Source organism: Pristis pectinata, chromosome 40 (assembly GCF_009764475.1).
Source record: "Pristis pectinata isolate sPriPec2 chromosome 40, sPriPec2.1.pri, whole genome shotgun sequence".
Lineage (NCBI taxonomy): Eukaryota > Metazoa > Chordata > Chondrichthyes > Rhinopristiformes > Pristidae > Pristis > Pristis pectinata.
Window position 1 is genome coordinate 7,343,291 of NC_067443.1, and position 23,576 is coordinate 7,366,866.

At 51.4% G+C, this 23,576-nt stretch overlaps 1 protein-coding gene across 3 annotated transcripts in view; it reads left to right on the forward strand.

The window, feature by feature from the left end:
• The window catches only part of LOC127587549 (small conductance calcium-activated potassium channel protein 3-like), an 84,056-nt gene that overhangs the window by 9,470 nt on the left and 51,010 nt on the right, over positions 1 to 23,576 (forward strand). For all 3 annotated transcript variants that reach the window (XM_052045972.1, XM_052045973.1, XM_052045974.1), the window contains exon 2: positions 3,439 to 3,534. In XM_052045972.1, coding sequence (XP_051901932.1) covers positions 3,439 to 3,534 — 96 coding nt within the window. The remainder of the gene's footprint in view (positions 1 to 3,438; positions 3,535 to 23,576) is intronic.

A 23,576-nucleotide genomic window follows, 5' to 3' on the forward strand; every position in this document is an offset into this window, starting at 1 on the left:
TGATGAGCTTATTGTCATCTGCACGAGTCCATGTGTGCCCAGGGGCAGCGAAAATCCTGCTTGCAGCAGCAACACAGGCACATGGCATTAGAGATGCAACATTCACAAGAAAAACATGACTTGTACAAGAAGGAACACGATTAGAGCAAAAAGTCCATTGTAGTGCAGAGTGGTCCCAGTGTTGTTGTACTGAGGTAGTGATCAGGGTTGTGCTGGTTGGTTCAAGAACTGAATGGTTGAAGGGAAGTCGCTGTTCCTGAACCTGGTGGTGTGGGACTTCAGGCTTCTGTACCTCCTGCCCAAAGGATGAATGCCGGTCAGCAGAGGGAAATGTTCAGGGTTTGAGGGAGACCAGTCGCAATAGCTGTGTTCACTGGGATGTGTGGCACTGCAGTGACTGGGTAGTCTGCTCTCTGGGACTGAGTGTGCACTCCACACCGGGCCTCCGGTCTATTGCGGGGCTGAAGGAGCCCTGCACTCCCTCGGGAGCTGATGTTAAAGCAAGTCCCTGGAAGTGTCGGTGAGAGTTCTCCCCAGTGTTGTAGGGAGGACCTTGAGAAACCTGGTTCACTCATTGCTCTTAGAGTAGAATCAGGCCCCTTGACTCTCTGCCTCTGTGCTGTCGGTCCTGCCTGCATTAATCCCATATCCCTCCACACCCTGCTCATCCAAGTATCTGTCCGCCTACCTCGTGCTGTTGCTGTTACTGACACCCCCGGCAGCTCGTTCCAGATACAAGCTGGCGGTATTTCTAGGGATCGCGCAGTGGCAGAGTACCCCAGCTGCACGCGAGATGTGACTGAGTTCAATGCAAATGATTTATCCAATCCTTCCGTGCAAGCGAGTGATTTTGGTAAGGTTTGAGAGTTGGCATTCTTCCCCCGGGCCCTGCAGGCAAGGAGGGAAGGTTTAATCAAAGGTGGTTTGCGAAGGAAAGGTCTTGCTGTTCCCGGCGCTGGGCAGGGGTGTGTGGCTGGAGAGTGGACATGTAGACAGGTGAGCGGAGGTCTCTGGTCAGTCCTTGAGGGACATCCGAGGTGGTGCAGGGCGCGACAGAGGAAGCAGCCAGAAGTGATGCTCTCTTTCTGCTGTGCATCTCTAAAAATTCAGTGAGAGTCAAAGGGGACGTGCCAAATTTCTTTAGCCTCATGAAGCCGAGACACTGGTGAGCTTTCTTGGTTGTGGCTTCCATGTGGTTGGACCAGGACAGGCTGTGTTCTCTCCTAGGAACTCGAAGCTCTTGCCGCCGTTGATGTAAACAGGAATGTGTGCACCACTCCCTTCCTGAAGTCAATGACCAGCTCTTTTGTTTTGCTGACATTGAGGGAAGGGGTATACCTGAACGGCGCTTTCTCTGTAACTGTGACACTTTGTTCTGCATCCTGTTATTGTTTACCCTGTACTACCTCAATGCACTGATGTGATGAAATGATCTGTACAGACAGCAGGCAAAACAGTGTTTCACTGTCCCTCGGTACATGTGACAATAATAAACCAATTTAATTTGGTCTATAAACAGGAGGCCATTTGGCCCTTGACTCTGCTAATTTTGATAAGATATCTTTATTAGTCACACATACATCGAAACACAGTGAAATACATCTTTTGCGTGGAGTGTTCTGGGGGGCAGCCCACAAGTGTTGCCACACTTCCAGCGCCAACATAGCGTGCCCACAACTTCCTAACCCGTACGCCTTTGGAATGTGGGAGGAAACCGGAGCACCCGGAGGAAACCCACGCAGACACGGGGAGAACATACAAACTCCTTACAGACAGCGGCAGGAATTGAACCTGGGTCGCTGGCGCTGTAATAGCGTTACGCTAACCACATCCCAAGCCCCCACTTAAATCTCTCCCTGCCGCTGACCAACACGGGGGGTAACTTGCAGCGGCCAATTAACCCACCAACCCTTGGGGTTGTGGGAGGGAACCCACGTGGTCACAGAGAGAGCGTGCAGACCGTGCCTGAGGTCCAGATGGGAGCCGGGAGGCAGCAGCACTACCCGCTGTGTGGCCGCACCTCCCTCGGTGAAATTGGGAAAACCCTGTCCCATTTCCTTCATTGGACTGGGAAGGCAGGAGGTGCTGCCGGAATATCCAGTCCATTCCTGACTGCCCCTTCGACTTGGGGAGACGGTTGAGAGGTAACTACGTGGGGGCCTTCCTGTCGAGTGAGAATAAAGTGAGACAGGGAAATAGCGCAGAGACAGCGATCGGTGTCTGAGTGAGACCAAGCTTGGCTACTTGTACAGAGCAGCTGAGATGACGAGGGCTGTTAATTGAACGCTGCTTGTGTTTATCCAAAGTGGCTGTTTCTGGGCGTGCTGGTTGTGGATCAATAATTTCAAAGCCTCTATTGCTAATTAGTCTGCATCGTTACAGGACACTTCCTGTTAGATGCACGGCACTTGGCTGGCTCCTTGAGTATCACCATGCCTGTCACATTGCTCTCTCAGGACCTCTTCTCTCCTTCCCACACTGTTAATTATTGCAGTTCAGTCGTTTTGAGTATTTTGCTTCACCAAGAAAGAAAGACATCCATCTCTGATCATTCAGCAAGAGAGACTCTTCTCCCTTCTGAGCTCCAGTGACACAGGGGGAGTTCTACCTTGCCATTGAATCCCGTAGTACGCTGATTTGGGGGGGAGAATGTGGGGGAGAGGGGTGGGGGCTTCAGCGCAGAAGACAAATTTCATTATTTTCCTTCTCCAGGGAGTGTGAGAGAGAACACAGAACAGTACAGCAAAAAGGCCCTTCGGCCCACGATGTCTGTGCTGAACGCAATGCCGGATTAAATTAAGTCTCTTCCCCCTCCATTCCCCACGTATTAACATCTATCTAAAAGCCTCTTAAATGCACCTATCGTATCTGCTTCCACCACCACCCCTGGCAGCCCATTCCAGGCACCCACTGTTTTTTTTAAGAAAGAACTTGCCCTGTACACCTTTTTAAACTTTCCCCCTCTCTGCTTGTGCATGCCCTCCGGTATTTGACATTTCTACCCTGGCGGGAGAAAGATACTTACTGTCTACCCTATCTCTGCCTCTCATAATTTTATAAACCTCCATCAGGTCTCCCCTCAGCCTCTGCCGCTTCAGAGAAAACAACCCAAGTGTGTCCAACCTCTCCTTGTAGCTCACGCCCTCTAATCCAGGCAGCATCCCGGTGAAGCTCTTCTGCACCCTCTCCAAAGCCCCCACATCCTTCCTGTAATGGGGTGACCAGAACTGCCCAGGGAGATGAGTTGTCTTCTAAATGTGTCAGTCCAATCGATCATTCTTCTGTCGTTTAGGAGATTAAATGGTCCCACTGGAAGAGGGAGGGAGGGAGGTGTTTGTGATGGGAATGAAGGAGTGTTTGTCCGTGGGCTGGGGTGACGGGAGGTGTGGTAAGGGAACTGCGAGGTGCTCATATCTTTGCCATTGTCCTGTCTTGCAGGGCTCGATGTATTCGCTCTCCTTGAAATGCCTTATCAGTCTGTCCACGGTTATCCTGCTCGGACTCATCGTTGCCTACCACGCCAGAGAGATCCAGGTATGTAATCTCTCCAACCCGAGCTTTGCCTTGAACGAGACGCCGCACTCCTCTGCCTGGAGCTGCTCACTGCTCTGCCAGCCTGCAAGCTCTGTCCCTTGTTGCCTTTACCCTCGCTGCCATCCTCCCGGCCCCCTCTGGGGCTTGCTTTCCCCTCTCCCGCGGGGCCGGACCTCAAACGTTCCTTCCCGCCTGAGCCCTAAACTTGCACCTTCCTCATCCCGTGGAGTCTTGCAGCTTGGAATCTGGCCCTTCAGCCCATCGAGTCCCTGCCTGTCATCGAGCTTCTGTTTCCAATTTAATCTGCCTTGTCCAGCAGATCCACCTTCGGATCTCTCAGCACGTGGCTCTGGCCTGTTCACCACCCAACTTGCCGTCCTGGCCACTACTTGAGCCCCCCTCCTTTTTCACCTCCCCTGCCTCCCCCCTCCACCCAATCCCACAGACTCCTTCAGTCTACCTTTTGTTATCCTCAGCAGGATAGGACTGCACCCGAGGGCTCCCATTCATTCATGATCAGAGAACCGGCAGCACTCACTGTGCTCGTTCCTCTGTCTCTGCAGACCCCCAGGGATACATGGCTCCCCACCAGCCCCACTTCCCAACTGCACTCTATCCCTCCGTGATGTCAGTCACAGGTCACGAGTAACTTTTCCTTGCCAAATCTTCTGCCGCTTCCCATTCGCCAGCCTATCTGTCCCTGAGCAGAACTTCTGCTTGACTCGTCTGAGATGATCTCAAGTTCCTTGTCTCCAGTCCTCACCGTAAACTGTGGTGAAAAAGCACCACGTCCACCCCTTCCCCCAGGGGACACGTACGCTTCACAGCATGGGGAGCAAGTGTTGATTATCTGCAGTTTGCTCGGAATGTCCCACGGAGTGGGATTGGAAAGTGACTTGGTGCATTGGATTGGTACACCATGGATGGTTGGGAATGGAACATACTTGGGTGTGAGGTCTGTTGAGACTGATTCAGGAGGATGAGACAAGACGCAGGCTTTTCCCTGGGGTTTCGGGGTGCCACGAGGTATGATGTGATCCCACCTCCGAGAGATGTTTGTATTTCTGAATGTGTATCACCAACAAATTAGTTCCCTCAGTAAATGAAAATCAAAAAGAAACCAGATGCTACCTGGCCTGAGTTTTTTGAACACTTCCTGTTTGTTGTATTTGGGTCCCTCCCTGTACATTGAGAACTTTGGGTCACTGACACAGTTTATTTGCAGTGTGTTGTTGGGAATGTGCTGGTGTCAATAGTGGGAGGAGAGAGGGTCCACCCAAACCAATGCTGGAGGAGTTCTGCTCCAGTAATGCAAATTATTATGGTGCAGCAGGTTAGGGCTGCAGCTCCAGGGGCCCCTGTTCAATCCCAACCTCGGCACTGTATGTGTGTGGAGTCTCCGTGACCTGTCCCCCAGGTGCTCCGGTTCCCTCCCACATCCCAACCACGTGCGGGTCGGTGGGTTAATTAGCCACTGTAAATTACCCCTTGGTGTGGATGGGTGGTGGGAGAATTGGAGGGACGTTGATGGACATTTAGAACATAGAACACAGAGGACTGTCTGTAAGGAGTTTGTACGTTCTCCCTGTGTCTGCGTGGGTTTCCTCCGGGTGCTCCGGTTTCCTCCCACATTCCAAAGATGTACGGGTTAGGAAGTTGTGGGCATGCTATGTTGGTGCTGGAAGCGTGGCGACACTTGCGGGCTGCCCCCAGAATACTTGACGGAAAAAGATGCATTTCACTGTGTGTTTCGATGTACATGTGACTAATAAAGATATCTCATCTAAGAACATAGAATGTTACAGCACAGTACAGGCCCTTCGGCTCACGATGTTGTGCTGACATTTTATCCTGCTCTTAAGATCTATCTAACCCTTCCCTCCCACGTAGCCCTCCGTTTTTCTATCATTCATGTGTCTATCTAAGAGTCTCTTAAATGGCCCTAATGTATCTGCCCCCACAACCTCTGCCGGCAGTGCGTTCCACACACCCACCACTCTCTGTGTAAAACACTTACCCCTGACATCCCCCTTATACCTTCCTCCAATCACCTTAAAATTATGTCCCCTCGTGTTAGCCATTGTCGCCCTGGGAAAAAGTCTCTGACTGTCCACTCGATCTATGCCTCTTATCATCTTGTACACCTCTATCAAGTCCCCTCTCATCCTCCTCCTCTCCAAAGAGAAAAGCCCCAAGCTCGCTCAACCTATCCTCCTAAGACATGCTCTCCAATCCAGGCAGCATCCTAGTAAATCTGCTCTGCACCCTCTCTAAAGCTTCCACATCCTTCCTATAATGAGGCGACCAGAACTGAACACAATACTCCCAAGTGTGGTCGAACCAGAGTTCTATAGAGCTGCAACATCACCTCGCGGCTCTTGAACTCAATACCCTGACTAATGAAGGCCAACACTCCATACGCCTTCTTAACAACCCTATCGACCTGCGCGGCAACCTTGAGAGATCTATGGACGTGGACCCCAAGATCCCTCTGTTCCTCCACACTGCTGCGTGGTGAGAGAGAGAGGAGGGGCTACTGGGGAGGTGGTGGGTGGATGAGAGCTGGTGTAGACTCGATGGGCTGAACGGCTGTGAGGTGCTGAGGAGGGATTTGCCTGCTTTCCCTCCCGGGATCTCAGTTTTGTGTCTCATCTGCTGCAGCACTCCTGCCCATCGTGATGGAGTGGTCCGGGGTGCGTGTGGCCCGTGTATCAGGTGGGAACCCAGGCCCATAGACAGGGTGAAACGAAGAGGGGCAGCCCACACTGACGTCTCACTGTACTTTGAGGGGGGTGGGGAGGAGGTTGTTTTGGAAGAGTGGGGGTGAGCAAGGTTTGTGTATAAAACCATGAGGGGCATCGATAGGGTGAACGCACAGTCTTTTCCCCAGGGTTGGGGAATCAAGAACTAGAGGGCATGGGTTTAAGGTGAGAGGGGAACCTGAGGGACAACTTTTTCACCCAGAGGGTGTGGAACGAGCTGCCAGTGGAAGTGGTTGAGGCAGGTACATTAACGATGTTTAAAGGGGACTTGCATGGGAAAGGTTTAGAGGGATACGGGCCAAATGTGGGCAATTGGGACTGACTTAGATGATCGGCATGGAGCAGTTGGGCCGAAGGGCCTGTTTCCGTGCTGTGTGACTCTAAATGGTGTTGGTTGTTCAATTTGCTGTTGAGCAAGGGTTGCCAATTCCTTGGGCGTGGACATTTCAGTCAGGCGAACCCTGGTATCACATTCCCCACACTCCCGCCTCCTTCCTCTTCCTGACATATCCATCCCCATGATAAGCGAAAAGGGGGAACGGGTAGAGAGAGAGAGATGCTCACACACACTTTTAGCCTTCAATACCTAGGGACTGCCGGCAATGGCACTGAGATTGTGAGGGCACAGAGGGGTTAACTGGGGTGATGGGAAGGAGCCCTGGAGTGCAGGAAGCCGCTTGGCCTTGGCTGGGCTGGGATTTTGTTTGAAGTACTGGGTTTGGGAAGCTGCCAGACTCCTGCAGCAGGTACGGCCTCTGTCCCGCCGTATCCTGTGATCCGTCCAGGCAACTGTGCCCAGGGGGGAGAGCCGACGGAGACTGTTGTCGGTCCGACACCACCAGCGAGGGCAGTACAGCCTCTAGCTGACGCTGGTTCCCACACGCACTTGAACTCCAGGCTTCCGGGAGCAGGATCCAAGGTCAAGTCAATACTTTATTGTCGTTCACCAGATGCTATAAAAACACATGGAGGAACGAAATGTCGTTTCCTCACACAACAGAGGACATACATAGAACAGAGGACATGCAATAAACACAGACAGGAAGACTGTGCATGTACAAATGGTGCAAAAAAAGGGTATATACAGAATACAAAAAGTTAGTACAGTTAGTGCAAAACTGAGTTGGACGAAGAAAATCCAGAACTCGGTGTGTTGCGCTAATTGTATAAACACATTCAGCAGCAGCCGAAGTTCTTGTACACCATTGTGCAAACCGAGACTTTTGACACGGCATTTGTCTGAAACTTGTCTCCAGGGTATTCAGGAGCCTGACAGCCTGGGGGAGAAAACTGTTGTACAGTCTAGTAGTTCTGGCCTGGGTGCTCCGGTACCACTTGCCAGACGGCAGTGGGACAAATAGATCGTGGGAGGGATGAGAAGGGTCATCTATGATTCTGCAGACCTTGTGTGTGCATCGTGTGTTGTCCAGGATGGAGGGAGGAGGTGCTCCAGTGATCTTTCCAGCAGTACTCACAATTCTCTGCAAAGTCTTACAGTCAGGGATGAAACCACACAGCCCGCGGATGCCTGAACCGTCCCGTCACTCCTTCCCCCAACCCGTGAAAATACTTCACCCTCCAGATTTGGGATGAACTTGAAGTGTCTGCAGGAGACCGTTAGTGCAGAAGCTGCTTCCCCAACCCCTTCTCTCCCAACGGCTTGGCGCCGGCGTTAAGGTTTTCTCTAACTCTTGGGCTGCCCCGCCAGAGTTCCTGAACTCCGTGCGTTCCAGGGAACACAAGCCTGATTCCTGATCTCCCTCCCAGTGAGCTAACGTAGACTCCAGGCAGATGCACCAGAATGTTCCAGGGCAGACTGCAGTCTGGGAGATGACTAACGTTACAACGCATTGCTGTGGGGACCTGCCTCTTTGATCGCTGGTTTTTGGTGGGGGGTGGGGGGGGGAGATTGAGTTTCCCTCTGCCAGAAGCTATGCTGGGATTTTGGTTGTGGGCTCTGAATCACCCCTTTATCCTCACCACTTGCCCAACCCACCCAAACGCAGAGTACGTTTGCCCTCGTAATGCCACTGAGGGAGGGGCGGAACACACAACCTGGTTGTTTAACATTAACCTTCCCCAACTTGGAAAAGCATTTTGATTGTTTTTGTAGGGTCTGGGATGGTGGGCAGGAACAGGGGTCATGGGGATGGGGGTGGGAACATACAACACTACAGCACAGTACAGGCCCTTTGGCCCACAATGTTGTGCTGACATTTTATCCTGCTCTAAGATCTATCTAACCCTTCCCTCCCACATAGCCCCCCCCACCATTTCTCTATCATTCGTGTGTCTAAGAGTCTCTTAAATGTCCCTAACATATCTGCCCCCACAACCTTGGCAGGCAATGCGTCCCACGCACAGACACCCCCCCTTATACCTTCCTCCAATCACCTTAACATTATGTCCCCTCATGTTAGCCATTGTCGCCCTGGGATAAAGTCTCTGACTGTCCTCTTGATCTATGCTTATCATCATGTACACCTCTATCAAGTCACCTCTCATCCTCCTTTTCTCCAAAGAGAAAGGCCCTAGCTCACTCAACCTATCCTCATAAGACATGCTCTCCAATCCAGGCAGCATCCTGGTAAATCTGCTCTGCACCCTCTAAAGCTTCCACATCCTTCCTGTAATAAGGCAACCAGAACTGAACACAATACTCCAAGGTCTAACCAGAGTTCTATAGAGCTGCAACGTCACCGCAGCTCTTGAACTCAATACCCCGACTAATGAAGGCCAACACACCATACGCCGCCTTAACCCTATCGACCTGTGCGGCAACCTTGAGGGATCTTTGGACGCGGACTCCAAGATCCAGCTGTTCCTCCACACTGCTGAGAGTGGTGTCCTGGACTGTGGTTAAACACTGGGTAGGGGGAGCATGCAGCTGTCACCTCACCAGACAAGTTCCAGCTTAATCAGAAGAGATCTTGACGTTGAGAGAGAGAGGGGGCACAAGACATGCCAAGCAAATGGGTAAAGCAACTGAGAGGAAACCCCTCAGGAGGAGGGCAGAGAGGGGGTGAGAATTCGGAGGGTGAGGTGTACTTAAAGTTGCCAGAGGAGGATTTTCAGCCCCTTGAGAGCATTCCTTCCGTTTGGTGTGACCTTGACTGGTTGATCCAGCTCCATCCGCCAAGGGGAGATGATGCTTTTAAAGTGCTGGCAAAATAACAAGGCGCAAAACATGTTTTCTAAAGAAGGAAACAAAATGCATGGCATTGAGGTTATGGAGAAGCTGGCTGAAGTTAATGTGAGCAAGTCACCAGGACCAGATGGGATGCATCCTCGGCTTTTGAGGGGAGTACAGGATGAAATGGCAGGGACTGTCCTGAATCTTCTGAAGCTCTTTGCCTATGGTATTGGTTTATTATTGTCACTTGTACCAAGGTACAGTGAAAAACTTGTCTTGCATACCAATCGTACAGGTCAATTCAATTCACAGTGCAGTTACATTGGGTTAGTACAGAGTGCATTGAGGTAGTACAGGTAAAAACAATAACAGTACAGAGTAAAGTGTCACAGCCACAGAGAAAGTGCAGTGCAATAAGGTGCAAGGTCACAACGAGGTAGATCGTGAGGTCAGAGTCCATCTCATCGTGTAAGGGAATCAATAGTCTTATCACAGTGGGGTAGAAGCTGTCCTTAAGTCTGGTGGTACGTGCCCTCAGGCTCCTGTATCTTCTACCCGATGGGAGAGGGGAGAAGAGAGAATGACCCGGGTGGGTGGGGTCTTTGATTATGCTGGCTGCTTCACCAAGGCAGTGAGAGGTAAAGAGTCCAAGGAGGGGAGGCTGGTGTCCATGATGTGCTGGGCTGTGTCCACATCTCTCTGCAGTTTCTTGCGGTCCTGGGCAGAGCAGTTACTGTACCAAGCCGTGATGCATCCGGATAGGATGCTTTCTGTGGTGTGTCGATATGGTGCTAGAGGACCGGAGAGCGACAAATCTTCCTCCCTTGTTCAACAAGTAGCCCCAACCACTACAGGCCAGTCAGTGTAACCTCAGTCACGGGAAAGCTATTAGACAGAATTTGTGGTTACGTGGAGGAAAATAGATTAGTTAAGGCGGGCTGTGATCTGTTCAGGGAATTTAAAAAATTATTTTTAGCCAATTTTGAGATGAATGCAGTTAATGTTGGTACGTGGACTTCCAGAGGGTTTTCAATAACACGGGAAACTTGAAGCAAGTGGCATAAAAGGGAGATTGAGAGCTGTTGTCTCAGTGATGGGTCACAAAGGGTTGTGGTGGATGTCTGCTCCCCAGATTGGAGGGAAGTGAGTAGTTGTTCCCCCGGGATCGGTATTGGGACCATTGCTGTGTTTGATCCGCATCAACGGGGGCTGCGAGGCAGAGTTTGTAAGTTTGCGGGTGACACGATACATCGCAGAATTGTAAACTGTGACGGGGATGGGCGATAAATTGCAGAAGGGGAGAGAAAGGCTGTGAGAATGAGCAGAGGTCCAGGAGAAATGGGAGGTGGTGCATTTCGGTAGGAAGATTGAGGAGAGGGGTTGTAAAACGAAGGACCCTTCCAAAAAGGGGTACGGGGATGGAGGAACAAACGCACATCACTGAAAGTGGCGGGGCAAACGGACAGAGTGATTTAATAAAACATACGTAATTCTGGACTTTATCAATAGAGGCATTGAGTATAAAAATGCCAAAGCTTTAAAAACACTAGCCGGTCTCAATTGCAGCATTGTCTTGGATTCTGCTTGCTTCATTAGTTGGAGGGTGTGAAAGGCTCTAGAGAAGATTCACAAGATCGGTGCCTGCATGAGGGGGCGGGGCGGCGCATGTTACCAGATCAGATTGGAGGGGCTGGGATTGTTTTCCTTCCAGAGACTACGCCCAGGGGAGATCTGGTCGCGGTCTGTGAAATGACAACGACTCTACGAATGGTGGGAGGTGGTTCCCGTCAGTGCAGGCGTCGAAATGGAGAGGTCGCGGCTACGGAAGTGAGGGGAGAAGCCACCTCCCTGCAGTGTGGGACTGGCATCTGGGGCGCAAAGCCTGCAGGTGTGGTGGAGGCAGGTTCCGTCGGGGCCCGGAAGTGGGATTGTATTGAATAGGTAAAAGTATTGCCAGGTGTGGAGAGGGAAGCTAGTAGTGGGCCAAATGGCCTTCTGTACTGTGACCATTCTGATGCTGTTTGCTCCTTAAATGCTATCATAAGAGCAGAGTTGGGCCATTCAGCCCTTCAGGTCTGCTCCACCATTAGAACATAGAAACCTACAGCCCAATACAGGCCCTTCGGCCCACAAAGCTGTGCCGAACATGTCCCTACCTTAGAAATCACTAGGCTTACCCATAGCCCTCTATTTTTCTCAGCTCCATGTACCGATCCAACAGTCTCTTAAAAGACCCTATCGTATCCGCCTCCACCACCGTTGCCGGCAGCCCATTCCACACACTCACCACTCTCTGAGTATAAAACTTACCCCTGACATCTCCTCTGTACCTACTCCCCAGCACCTTAAACCTGTGTCCTCCTGTGGCCACCATTTCAGCCCTGGGAAAAAGCCTCTGACTATCCACATGATCAATGCCTCTCATCATCTTATACACCTCTATCAGGTCCCCCCCTCATCCTCCATGGCTGACTTTTTTTCAAGCCCCTTCTCCCTTAGCAGTCAAGAACCTATCAATCTCTGCCTTCAATACACCCAATGACCTCCACAGCCGTCTGTGGCAACAAATTCCACAGATTCACCGCCCTCTGGCTGAAGAAATTCCTCCTCATCTCAGTTCTAAAGGGACATCCTTTTATTCTGAACCTGTGCCCTCGGATCCCGGACTCTCCTACTGATGGAAACATCCTGTCCACGTCTGCTCTATCCAGGCCGAATCGACCCCAGATTTAAGATGCAAAACTGATCCAACATCGGTTACAGGAGGCTGTTCCCAAGCTTCTATCTGCTTGGCACCTAGAATTACAGATGTACCAACTGCACCTAACCCTCGGGAGTATCGAACACTTTAAAATCCAAATCACCTCTCTGTTGCCTTAATCTTTCCTTGGGACTGATCTCCAGATGTGTGGCAACTCTTCCCACTGACTCTCGACGGCTGTGAAATCTCTCCCCGCCCCCCTCCCCCCCCCCCCTCCGTTAATAGATAACAAGAGCAGCTCTGAACCTGTGAATTGTGGTTCCGTTACATTATTTCGTTAATAAAATATTTTCACTTGGTAGGAACAGCAGAGAGAGGTGAAATATTAAAATGTTTCTCTCGTGGTGAGGAACAAGTGTTGAAGGGCGTCTGGGCACCCAAGCACTCTCCTGAAATTCCATTCCCTCCGGCAGGAAATCCGTTTGTTCTGCGATTGATTTGGAGGGTGGATTAAAACCTCCCTGGACAGGTGCAGGAGTGAGCTCCCGGTACGCTGATGGATTTTTGGACTAAGAGGTTTGAGAGGTTAAGAGGATCAGGTGGGGAAGTGGATGAGCCAGTGATCCTGCTGACGGACACGCCAGGCTGCGTGCCCGACTCTCGGTCCATCGTCTTGCCCTTTCAAGGACTTGACGTTCCAAAGCACTCCGCAGCTGGATTCCGGCGCAGCGTGCAAAGAAACGGCAGGCACCGGGAGACTGGCGGTGTTGGCCGAGGGATTGGGGATCCATGGGACAGTTGTGAGCACCCCCACCCCCCCCCAAAAAAAATTCTGGGGGCGTTCTTTGGTGTTGAGGTCGGTTTGACTTGCTGGGATTCCAACTGCCCTCTGCCCTGTGGTGTGGTGGTTTAACCCCTCAGCCACACCACCCTCTGGGGCGTGCCTCCCTCGGTCCTCCCCCCTTGGAGGTGCACCCTCTGTTGGGATGACCCTCCCCACCTGAATGGCTGAGTAGCTATGGCGGGAAAATGCAGCTCGCCCCTTGGTCCCAGCACTCCCGTTGGGATGACAACCCCTTCCCCTTCCTCCTGAAGGGGCAACGCTGCCCCCACTCCTGTTTGGACAACAATTCCCCCCCCCCCATTCCCACCCCTCCTGTTGGGACAACATCCTTGTCCTTTGGTCCCATTCCTCCTGGGACAATGACCCGCTTCCCTTGTTCCCAATCTGCTTTGTTGGAAGTGACCCCTCCCTCTTGTTCCCACCACCCCTCCTATTGGAAGAATGACCCCCTCCTTGACCCCGCGCTCTTTTATCCCCCCCCCCCCCGAACTTCTCCCACAACCATGAACTTTCAAGCTCTTGTCCCCGTTGCGGGACTCGAACTGGCTGCTCCTGACGCCTCTCCAAGGGTGCTGCGTGTTGAGCGGTGCCTGACTCGTCCCCGTACTGGGGTGTCGCGGAGAACTGCGGGGACGTCTCCATCCCAGGCCCAAACCAAACCACAAGATGTTCTTGATCCAAGCTGCTGCTGGGATTTAAATTTTCCCCAGGAAAAGCTCAGTAAGTTAGGGAAGGACAATGTGGGACCCTGATTATGTTTTTTCCCTTTTCGACAAGGACGGTAATTGCAGCCTCGATTGCTTTACAGTGCTGGGTTACCATGGCAACCGTAACTCTTAACTTGGAGGGCACAGATGCTGCCACAGTTTCCCTGGGCTTCGAGCTGGGCCCTGCAACTCATTGAAATGCTGCTTTTGTTTCGAAGAATTCTCCTCATTGCAAAAGGCAAAGCAAAAGTACTTAGAGTACTGTGTCCAGTTCTGGTCGCCTCATTTATAGGAAGGATGTGGAGGTGTTGGAAAGGCTGCAGAGGAGATTTACCAGGATGCTGCCTGGTTTAGAGAGTATGCATTATGAGGAGAGACTAAGGGAGCTAGGGCTTTACTCTTTGGAGAGGAGGAGGATGAGAGGAGACATGGTGTACAAAATATTAAGAGGAATAGATTGGACAGCCAGCGCCTCTTTCCCAGGGCACCAATGCTCAATACAAGAGGGCATGGCTTTAAAGTAATGGGTTGGAAGTTCAAGGGAGATATCAGAGGAAGGTTTTTTACCCAGAGAGTGGTTGGGGCATGGAATGCGCTGCCTGGGGTGGTGGTGGAGGCAGGTACGTTGGTCAAATTCAAGAGATTACTAGATAAGCACATGGAGGAATTTGAAATAGAGGGGTATGTGGGAGGAAGGGGTTAGATAGTCTTAGGCGAGGTTTAAAGGTCGGCACAACATGGTGGGCCGAAGGGCCTGTATTGTGCTGTACTGTTCTATGAAAAGTTCAGAGTTGATGTTCCTTGAAGGGAAATGGCGCAGGGTGGCCAACCCCGTTGTTGGGACAGAAGGGTGTGGGGGGGGGGGAGTCTGTACACCGGAGAGTGAGGTTACCAAATTGAGAGGTGGGGCTGAGGTGCAGCCACTCCCCAAATTCCTCAGAGCATTCTGCAGACGGGGGAAAAAGCTTGCAATGGAAGGAACAGTTTGAAAACGTTTTTTCTTCCCCCTTAATAGTTTCGAACATGGAGAAGTAGCTTCCTGATCGGCCTTCTCGGCCGAGGAGCATTGGGGAACATCTCCTGAAGTTTCCACTGAGCTCCCACAGGCAACCAGCAGGCAGTGACTCGTTCTCTTCTGTCCGTCCCCAAGCTCCAAGGGTGCGGCAGGAGCTCCTGTGTCCGCGCCTCGGTAACCGAGTCCTGGTGTTGCAAGCCCACAAAATGCATGTGCACCCTGAATATTTCTTTGAATTCTGTACGTGTGGAAAGACATCTAGCCTGCAGGCTGCCTCCTCTCCCTTCTGGAGGAGTCAGGGTACATTTGGTGATGTGCTGTTTCTGGGACCTCTCCTTCTGGGACACCCCCACCCCTCTGTTGCTGAAAGCTCTGACCTGTTATATTTTCCCCCCTCAACCTGCCACAGAACGGTCTCTGCAGCACGGTACATTACATGACAAACACTTGTTAATTTAAGTTTACGTTAACCTATAATTAACTTTCATTACAAAATATAATGACATTACTGCAGGTTGTTGAGTTTATTGTCATCTGCACAAGTCCGTGTGCACAGGTGCGATGAAAAACTTACTTGCAGCAGCACCAGAAATACAACATTCACAAGCTAGACATAAATTGTACACTATTTCTTTACAAGACAACCAGAACAATAAAAAGCAAAGTCCATTGTCGAGCAAAGTCCAGTGTTGCTAAACTGCAGTGATCAGGGTTGTGCTGGTCGGTTCAGGAACCGAATGGTTGAAGGGAAGTCGCTGTTCCTGAACCTGGTGGTGTGGGACTTCAGGCTTCTGTACCTCCTGCCTGACGGGAGCTGTGAGAAGATGGCACGGCCCAGATGGTGGGGATCTTTGATAGAGGCTGAGGGGGTGGGGAAGATGTAGTCTGAAGTCGTGTTTAAGAACCTGATATTCTTTGGAACCGCCTATTCGTGCATGTCCTGTAACCTTCTCCCCTACCATTGAGTCACACCACCAGAAACAGCACACCACCAAATGTACCCTGACTCCTCCACAGGGGAGAGGAGGCAGCCTGCAGTCCAAGGTCATCTGGGCCCCAAAGCCTAGCGATCAATGCAAGCTCTCTTCTGTTCCTGCCTCACTAGTGCTCCGCTGCACTGAGGCAGTGTTAAACCACGGTTCCCTGTCTCTTGGGTGGATGTGCGTGACACTACTTGATAGCCAGTTTCTATTTATAACGCGCTGTTAATTCAGCTGGATATCCATGGGTTTGTCACAGGATCGGTCCCGAACAAAAGTTGGTACCGTGCCTTGCGGACGGTGTTGGGGCAGGCGAATCCTAGTGAGGTGACGTTGGGTCTACGCCAAATCTCTCTCAGAGCGGCTCATTGGTTCCACCCCTCCCTGGCCATTTCTCCGTGTTTGTCGTCACTGTGTGTCTATCCAACTCCTCCCTGAAGGTTAGAAGATGGCATTAAGGAACTTTGTAAAGGAGCAAAGAGTTTCAGAGAGCGAGTTCGAGAACGTGGGGCCCAGGCTGCCATTGCTGGAGTGTTTCCAATCTAGAGTTGTACAGCACGGAAACAGGCCCTTCAGCCCAACTGGTCTGTGCTGACCAAGATGCCCATCCAAGCTCGTCCCATTTGGCCCAGATCCCTCTAAACCTTCCCTATCCGTGGACCTGTCCAAGTGTCTTTTAAATGTTACTGTACCTGTGTCACCCACTTCCTCTGGCAGCTCGTTCCATAGACCCACCACCCTCTGGGTGAAGGTAGGTATAGGGGGATCAGAATCAGGTTTATCATCACTGACACATGATGTGAAATGTGTTGTTTTGAGGCAGCAGTACAATGCAAGACATAAAAATTACTATGAGTTACAAAAATAGCACAAAAAAAGGAATAACGAGGCAGTGTTCATGGGTTCATGGACCGTTCAGAAATCTAATGGTGGAGGGGAAGAAGCTGTTCCTGAATCGTCGAGTGTGGGCCTTCAGGCTCCTGTACCTCCTCCCTGATGGTAGTAACATGAAGAGGGCATGTCCAGGGTCCTTAGTGACGGATGCCGCCTTCTTGAGGCATCGATGCCCTCGATGGTGGGGAGGGTTGTGCCCGTGATGGAGCTGGCTGAGTCTACAACCCTCTGCAGCCTCTTGCGATCCTGCACATTGGAGCCTCCATACCAGGCGGTGATGCAACCAGTCAGGATGCTCTCCACTGTACATCTGTAGAAATTTGCGGGAGTCTTTGGTGACCTACAGAGTGGTCAAGAGGTTGGAACTCGAGGAACGTGGGTGTCTTGAAAGACGATGGGGCTGGAGGATGTTGTAGAAAATGAGGGGGAGCATTTTTGAATTGAGACTTTGCCTATTAAGTGGTCCTTGAGGCCTGGGCAGAATTTTGTCTCTCCTCCAATTTAGAACAAGGGGAGACAGGCGGAGTACATTGGAACGGCCGACTCCAGAGGGTGTAAAGGTACGAATGAGGGTTTCAGCAGCTACAGACCTTGGCCAGGGGTACGGTAGGACAACACCATAGAGGTGGAGCTGGAAGGTCTTAAATTATGGTCCAGGTCGGGGGTCCTAACCTTGCCTGGGTGGGACATGACATCGAGTTTGCAACAGAGAGTGGTCAGGGGGAGGGGTGAGGTGGGTGGTTTGGGAATGGACGCGGGTGAGTGGGCGGCCTGCTCGGTGTCCTGGTCGGGTTTCCTTTCTCAACCAGAAGCCATCGGCGTGGCCGTTCTCTGCCTGCTCCTGTGGGAAGCTTGCTCTGGTTTCCCAGTTGCGGTGGTTCGGGATCCCAAGACAAAGGATAGGCCATTCGGCCCATCGAGTCTGCTCCGCCACGACCAGGAGCTAAACTATTCTCCCATCTAGCCCCAATTCCCAGCCTTTTCCCCATATCCCTTGATACCCTGACTAATTAGATACCTATCAATCTCCTCCTTAAACACCCCCAATGATCGGGCCTCCACTGCTGTGTCTGGCTACGAATTCCATAAGTCCAAGACCCTCTGGCTGAAGAAATTTCTCCTCATCTCTGTTCTGAATGTGTACCCTCTAATTCTAAGACTGTGCCCTCTAGTCCTGGACTCACCCACTAAGGCAAACAGCTTGGCCACATCTACTCTGTCCAGTCCTTTCAACATTTGAAATGTTTCCATGAAGTCCCCTCTCATTCTTCTGTACTCCAGTGAGTACAGTCCAAGAGCCGACAAATGCTCATCATATGTAAGCCCTTGCATTTCGGGATGTCCCAGGTGGGCCGGGCCACACCGTTCTCTGAAGGACTCTTCAACCACAGTGCAGGACTACTCAGAAACAGTCCCGAGACGGCAACTGGTGGGAGGGAGGGGGTGGGGCTGTTGGAGAGATTCTTGGTTATTTTGGAAAGGGCGAGGTAAAAATGTAATCTTTGTTCTCCGTCTGCCTGCTGGAGTCTGAAGACCATCATAAATGGAGCCTGCATGCTGTGGAAATTGCCGTTTAAAGTGTTGTGTGAGGGAGTCAGACAGAGATGCACTTCATTTCACATGTGGCACTCAGTGGCCTTCACTGGGAAGCTAATTAGTTATTACTGGACTTTGATGTTGTCTCCTAGGCAACCGGGGAACAGCGCAGTGTGGTGTTCCGTGCAAGGAGAACAGTTGTGCTCACACCATCTCCCCCTCTCTCCCCCACCCCCCAGTGTTTTGTTCCCATCTCCTCCACTTTGCTGTTCCCTGCCATTAACCCGGCACCCCTCTGGCATTGGCTCTCTCCCCGTCAACCTCCCCTCCATTTCTCCCTCTCCCATTTTCCCTGACTCACTTTCTGTTATTCTCTCTCTCTTTTCCTCCCCCTATCCCCAGATATCTTTTCCTTTCTCCTTCTCTGTTTCTGTGTGTGTGTGTTCCTCTCTCTCTCTGTCTGTGTGCCTCTGTGTGTGTGTGTGTGTGTTCCTCTCTCTCTCTCTCTCTCTCTCTCTCTGTGCCTCTGTGTGTGTGTGTGTGTGTGTGTGTTCCTCTTCCTCTCTCTCTCTCTCTCTGTGCCTGTGTGTGTGTGTGTGTTCCTCTCTCTCTCTCTCTCTCTCTGTGCTTCTGTGTGTGTGTGTGTGTTCCTCTCTCTCTCTGTGCCTCTGTGTGTGTGTGTGTTCCTCTCTCTCTCTCTCTCTCTGTGCCTCTGTGTGTGTGTTCCTCTCTCTCTCTCTGTGCCTCTGTGTGTGTATGTGTGTGTGTGCGCCTCTGTCTGTCTGCCTCTCTGCCTGTGTGTCTCTGTGTGTGTGTGTGTCTCTCTCTGTGTGTGTGTGTGTGTGTGTGTGTTCCTCTCTCTCTCTCTCTCTCTCTGTGCCTCTGTGTGTGTGTTCCTCTCTCTCTCTCTGTGCCTCTGTGTGTGTATGTGTGTGTGTGCGCCTCTGTCTGTCTGCCTCTCTGCCTGTGTGTCTCTGTGTGTGTGTGTCTCTGTGTGTGTGTGTGTGTGTGTGTGTTTCTCTCTCTGTCTCTCTCTCTCTCTGTCTCTCTCTCTCTCTGTATCTCTCTCTCTGTCTCCCTCTCTGTCTCTCTGTCTGTGTCTCTCTCTGTCTCTGTCTCTCTGTCTCTGTCTTTCTCTGTCTCCCTCTAACTTTCACCACATCCCCTCTGTTTAATCTCTTGTATTCTCGCTGTTTCTCTTCCTCTACCTCTTGCCCAGAAGCAGCACAGGCCACAGACACTGGCCTATCTCACCCTATCATAGACCTCCTGCGTGAGACCTCTTGCTACATCTCTGATCTTTCCAAAACTGTGCTGATTACATTTCCTCGAGGAACTGATGTCAGTTCCTTACACCAGCGTCCTTTCCATGACAATCTCTGTCCCAGAACAGTAAAGGTCTGAAAATTACATTCCCACCAAAAATGTAGTCCCCACGTTGGAGGCTTTCCTCATCTGTGTCCGAGCAGACAACTTCCCCTCCCACACCCCCCCCACCCCAGAATGGCTGTATCTTGGAGGGTGATCAGAGTCGGTAGGTTTAAGGTGAGCAGGGAAAGATTTAACGGGAAGCCGAGGGGCTGCTTCTCCACACTTAGAGTGGTGGCTACATGGAGGAGTTGTCAGAGGAAGTGGTAGAGAGGGGTACAATTATGTTTAAAGAAACATTTGGACAGGAAAGGTTCAGAGGGACATGGGCCAAACGCAGGCAGATGGAACTGGCTCAGGTGGGCACCTTGGTCAGCATGGACGAGTTGGGCCGAAGGGCCTGTTTCCGTGCTGTATGACTCTTCCAGCTGATTCCAGATCCTTGATGGACTCACGAGTCCTGGACCTGCGATAGGATGGGAGGGCACCTGATAGAGCTGTACAAGATGATAAGAGCTACAGATCGAGTGGACAGTCAGAGACTTTTTCCCAGGGCGACAATGGCTAACATGAGGGGACATAATTTTAAGGTGATTGGAGGAAGGTATAAGGGGGATGTCAGGGGTAAGTTCTCTACAGAGAGTGGTGGGTGTGTGGAACACACTGCCGGCAGAGGTTGTGGGGGCAGAGACATTAGGGACATTTAAGAGAGATAGCCACATGAATGATAGAAAAATAGGGGGCTATGTGGGAGGGAAGGGTTGGATAGATCTTAGAGCAGGATAAACTGTCGGCACAACATTGTGGGCCGAAGGGCCTGTACTGTGCTGTGTTATCCAGATGGCTTGGTAACCAGTTCTCCAACCTTAAGTAACTTGGGCTTTCTCTCTCCATCAGAACTGGCCGTTTCCACTAAGTCCTCAATGCTGGCTCAGATTTCCTCTTTCCATTGGCACTGACTGACCGATCGGGCACTGCCGGACTGACCGGGTACAACCCACAGCCCCACTGTTCGCAACACAGGCGACCGTAATCCCCATCAAAACCGGCCCACCTCGGGCCTGCCTCACCCTACAGCAATTCCTCCCTCCCTCCCTGAAATCGACTTCTTTCATCGTCCTTTCCCAGTCCTGCTGCAGCGTCCCCGACCTGAACTGTCCGCCGTGAGTTATGGATTCCCACAGCACGGAGCCGGGCCCCACGTCCAACGCTGGGTATTCCCGCCCATCTCCGTGAGTGCCACTTGCCAGCACTGGGCCGTATGCCACTGTGCCTTGTCGATTCGAGCCTGTCGAAACTTCTCGTAAACGTGCTGAGTGTGTCTGATTCCACCCACCTTCCACAGATCAACCGCCCTCTGTGCTTTAGAACAAAAATTACCTTTCAATTCCCATTATAAATCTCCTAAATCTCTGCCGCCTTGTTTTTGATGCTCCCACCATGGGATGGGGGAAGGCTTTGACTAACTCTAACTGTCCCTACCTCACCCAGTCTTTGAAAACACAGAGGGCAGTGATCTGTGGAAAGCATTGCCAGAGCTGGTGGGATCAGATACACTCCCTACCTTTACCAGGCTTTTAGCCAGGCTTGAATGGACAAGGCACAGTGGGACACAGCCCAATGCAGGTGAATGGTATTAATGGAGACGGGCAAAATACTTGGCACTGAGCTGCTGATTCCACTGGCATTTTGTGTGTGTGTGTTGCTCCAGATTCCAGCATCTGCAGAATTTCCTGTGTCTCAAGCCTGGCATTGGATAGACCACCCCTTGACCTCCTCCGTTCCAGGAAAACGAGCCCTGCCTATCCAATCTCTCCCCGAAACTGAAGTCCTTCCCCTCCACTTCCTGCTGCCTCAGTAAAGCAGGCCGGCGTAATCAAAGACCCCACCTACCCCGGACGTTCCCTCTTCTCCACCCCCCCCCCACCCCCACCATCGGGGCAGAAGATACAAAAGCCTGAAAGCACGTACCACCAGGCTCAAGGACAGCTTCTACCCCGCTGTTATAAGACTGTTGAATGATAAGGTGGACTCTTGACCTCACAATCTACCTCGTCACGGCCCTTGCACCTTATTGTCTACCGGCACTGCACTTTCTCTGTAGCTGTGACTCTTTACTTCTGTATTATGTTACTGTTTTCCCTTGTACTACCTCAGTGCACTGTGTAATGAAATGATCTGTATGGATGGTATGCAAGACAAGTTTTTCACTGTACTGACAATCGTAAACCAGTTCCAAGTCCTCCAACTCAGGGAAGATCCTAGGAGAAGTCTCCACCCTGGTTCGCCACTGAAGCAGCTAACAACAGATGATTTAGTCATTATAAGGTTGCAGTTGGCACGGGCTGGCTCCGTCCATTGTTTCCCCCTTCGTGGTGGTTCCCACGCTTCAGAAAGTGCCGAGCTGGCTCTGGAAACCTGTTTACTGCACGTTCCCATCCCGCCGGGCGTCCCCACCATGCATCCTCGCCGAGCTGGGTTGTTGATGTTACCCAGAAGAGTTATCAGAACACAAACCTTCACAGGAAGGGATAGCAAAACAGGAAGCTTGCCCCAGTGGCCTGAGCCCGGGCCTAACACATCACATCTTGGCAAACAGCAGATTGATAATGGACTGTGTGACGATCTGCTGTAATTCTTGGCAATCGGTGAGCACCCACACTTCCTTCCCACGAGGGCGCAGCTGGGAGTGTCCCGGGTTCGATCCTGGCCTCTGGCACCGTGTGTGTCTGTGTCTGTGTCTGCGTGTGTGGAGTGTGCTCCTTCTCCTTGTGACTGGCTGGGGCTCTGGTTTCCTCTCACGTCCTACAGCGGTGCTGGGTACGGGGGTTAATTGTCAACTGTAAGTTGCTCCTCGTGTAGGCAGGCAGGAGGGCAATCGCCAGCCAGTTGGGGAATGGGCTTACAGGCAAGTAAATCGGGCAATGGGACTGATGGCTGCAAGGGCTGGCATGGACTCGATGGGCCAAGAGGCCTCCGACATCGCAGAGAAGTATGAGAAATCTTGTACCTTTGAAATTGGCAGTTGGTTTATCATTGTCACACGTGAGAAGCTTTTACTTGTGTGGCTTTCAGATTATTCCTCAACATCGTCCTCAGCCTCGCTCATGTTCGGTCCTTGTCCTATCCGACTCCCCTCACCTTCTACAATCTTATTTTGTTTAAATTTAAACATCAAAGCAGAAAAACGTAGAACAATACAGCACAATACAGGCCCTTCAGCCCACCATGTTGTGCCGACCTTTAAACCTCGCCTAAGACTATCTAACCCCTTCCTCCCACATACCCCTCTATTTCAAATTCCTCCATACACTTATCTAGTAATCTCTTGAATTTGACCAACGTACCTGCCTCCACCACCACCCCAGGCAGCGCATTCCATGCACCAACCACTCTCTGGGTAAAAAACCTTCCTCTGATATCTCCCTTGAACTTCCCACCCATTACTTTAAAGCCATGCCCTCTTACATTGAGCATTGGTGCCCTGGGAAAGAGGCACTGGCTGTCCACTCTATCTATTCCTCTTAATATTTTGTATACCTCTATCATGTCTCCTCTCATCCCCCTTCCCTCCAAAGAGTAAAGCCCTAGCTCCCTTAGTCTCTCCTCATAATGCATACTCTCTAAACCAGGCAGCAAAAGTGTTCAAAAGTGTTCGAAGTAACTCAGCAGGTCAGACCGCATCTGGGGGAAGAGAAACAGTTGAAGTCTTGGCTTGAAGACCCTTCATCAGATCGGAGGGAAGCCAGTGAGTCGAGGTGGGGAGTTCAATGGGGTGGGACACGATGGGGGTCACGTGATGACGGTGGCCGTCCAGTGGAGAGTTGGACTCCGTTGCCAACGTTGTCTGGCTGAGGTTGCAGAGTCTGGCTCCTGGGACCAGCAGAAAGAGGGAGATGGAGATGGGACACTTCTGCCCTCTTCTTTTCCAGTCCAGGAGAAGGGTCTCAGCCCGAAATGCCGACCGTTCATCTCCCTCCACGGCCGCTGCCTGGCTCGCTGAGATTTTTCAGCATTTCCAGCATCTGATGTTTTCTATTTGGATTTTCATTTATCTTTTGTTTTCATCTCTTCTGTACAAATCTTGCAGAATATCTTGACG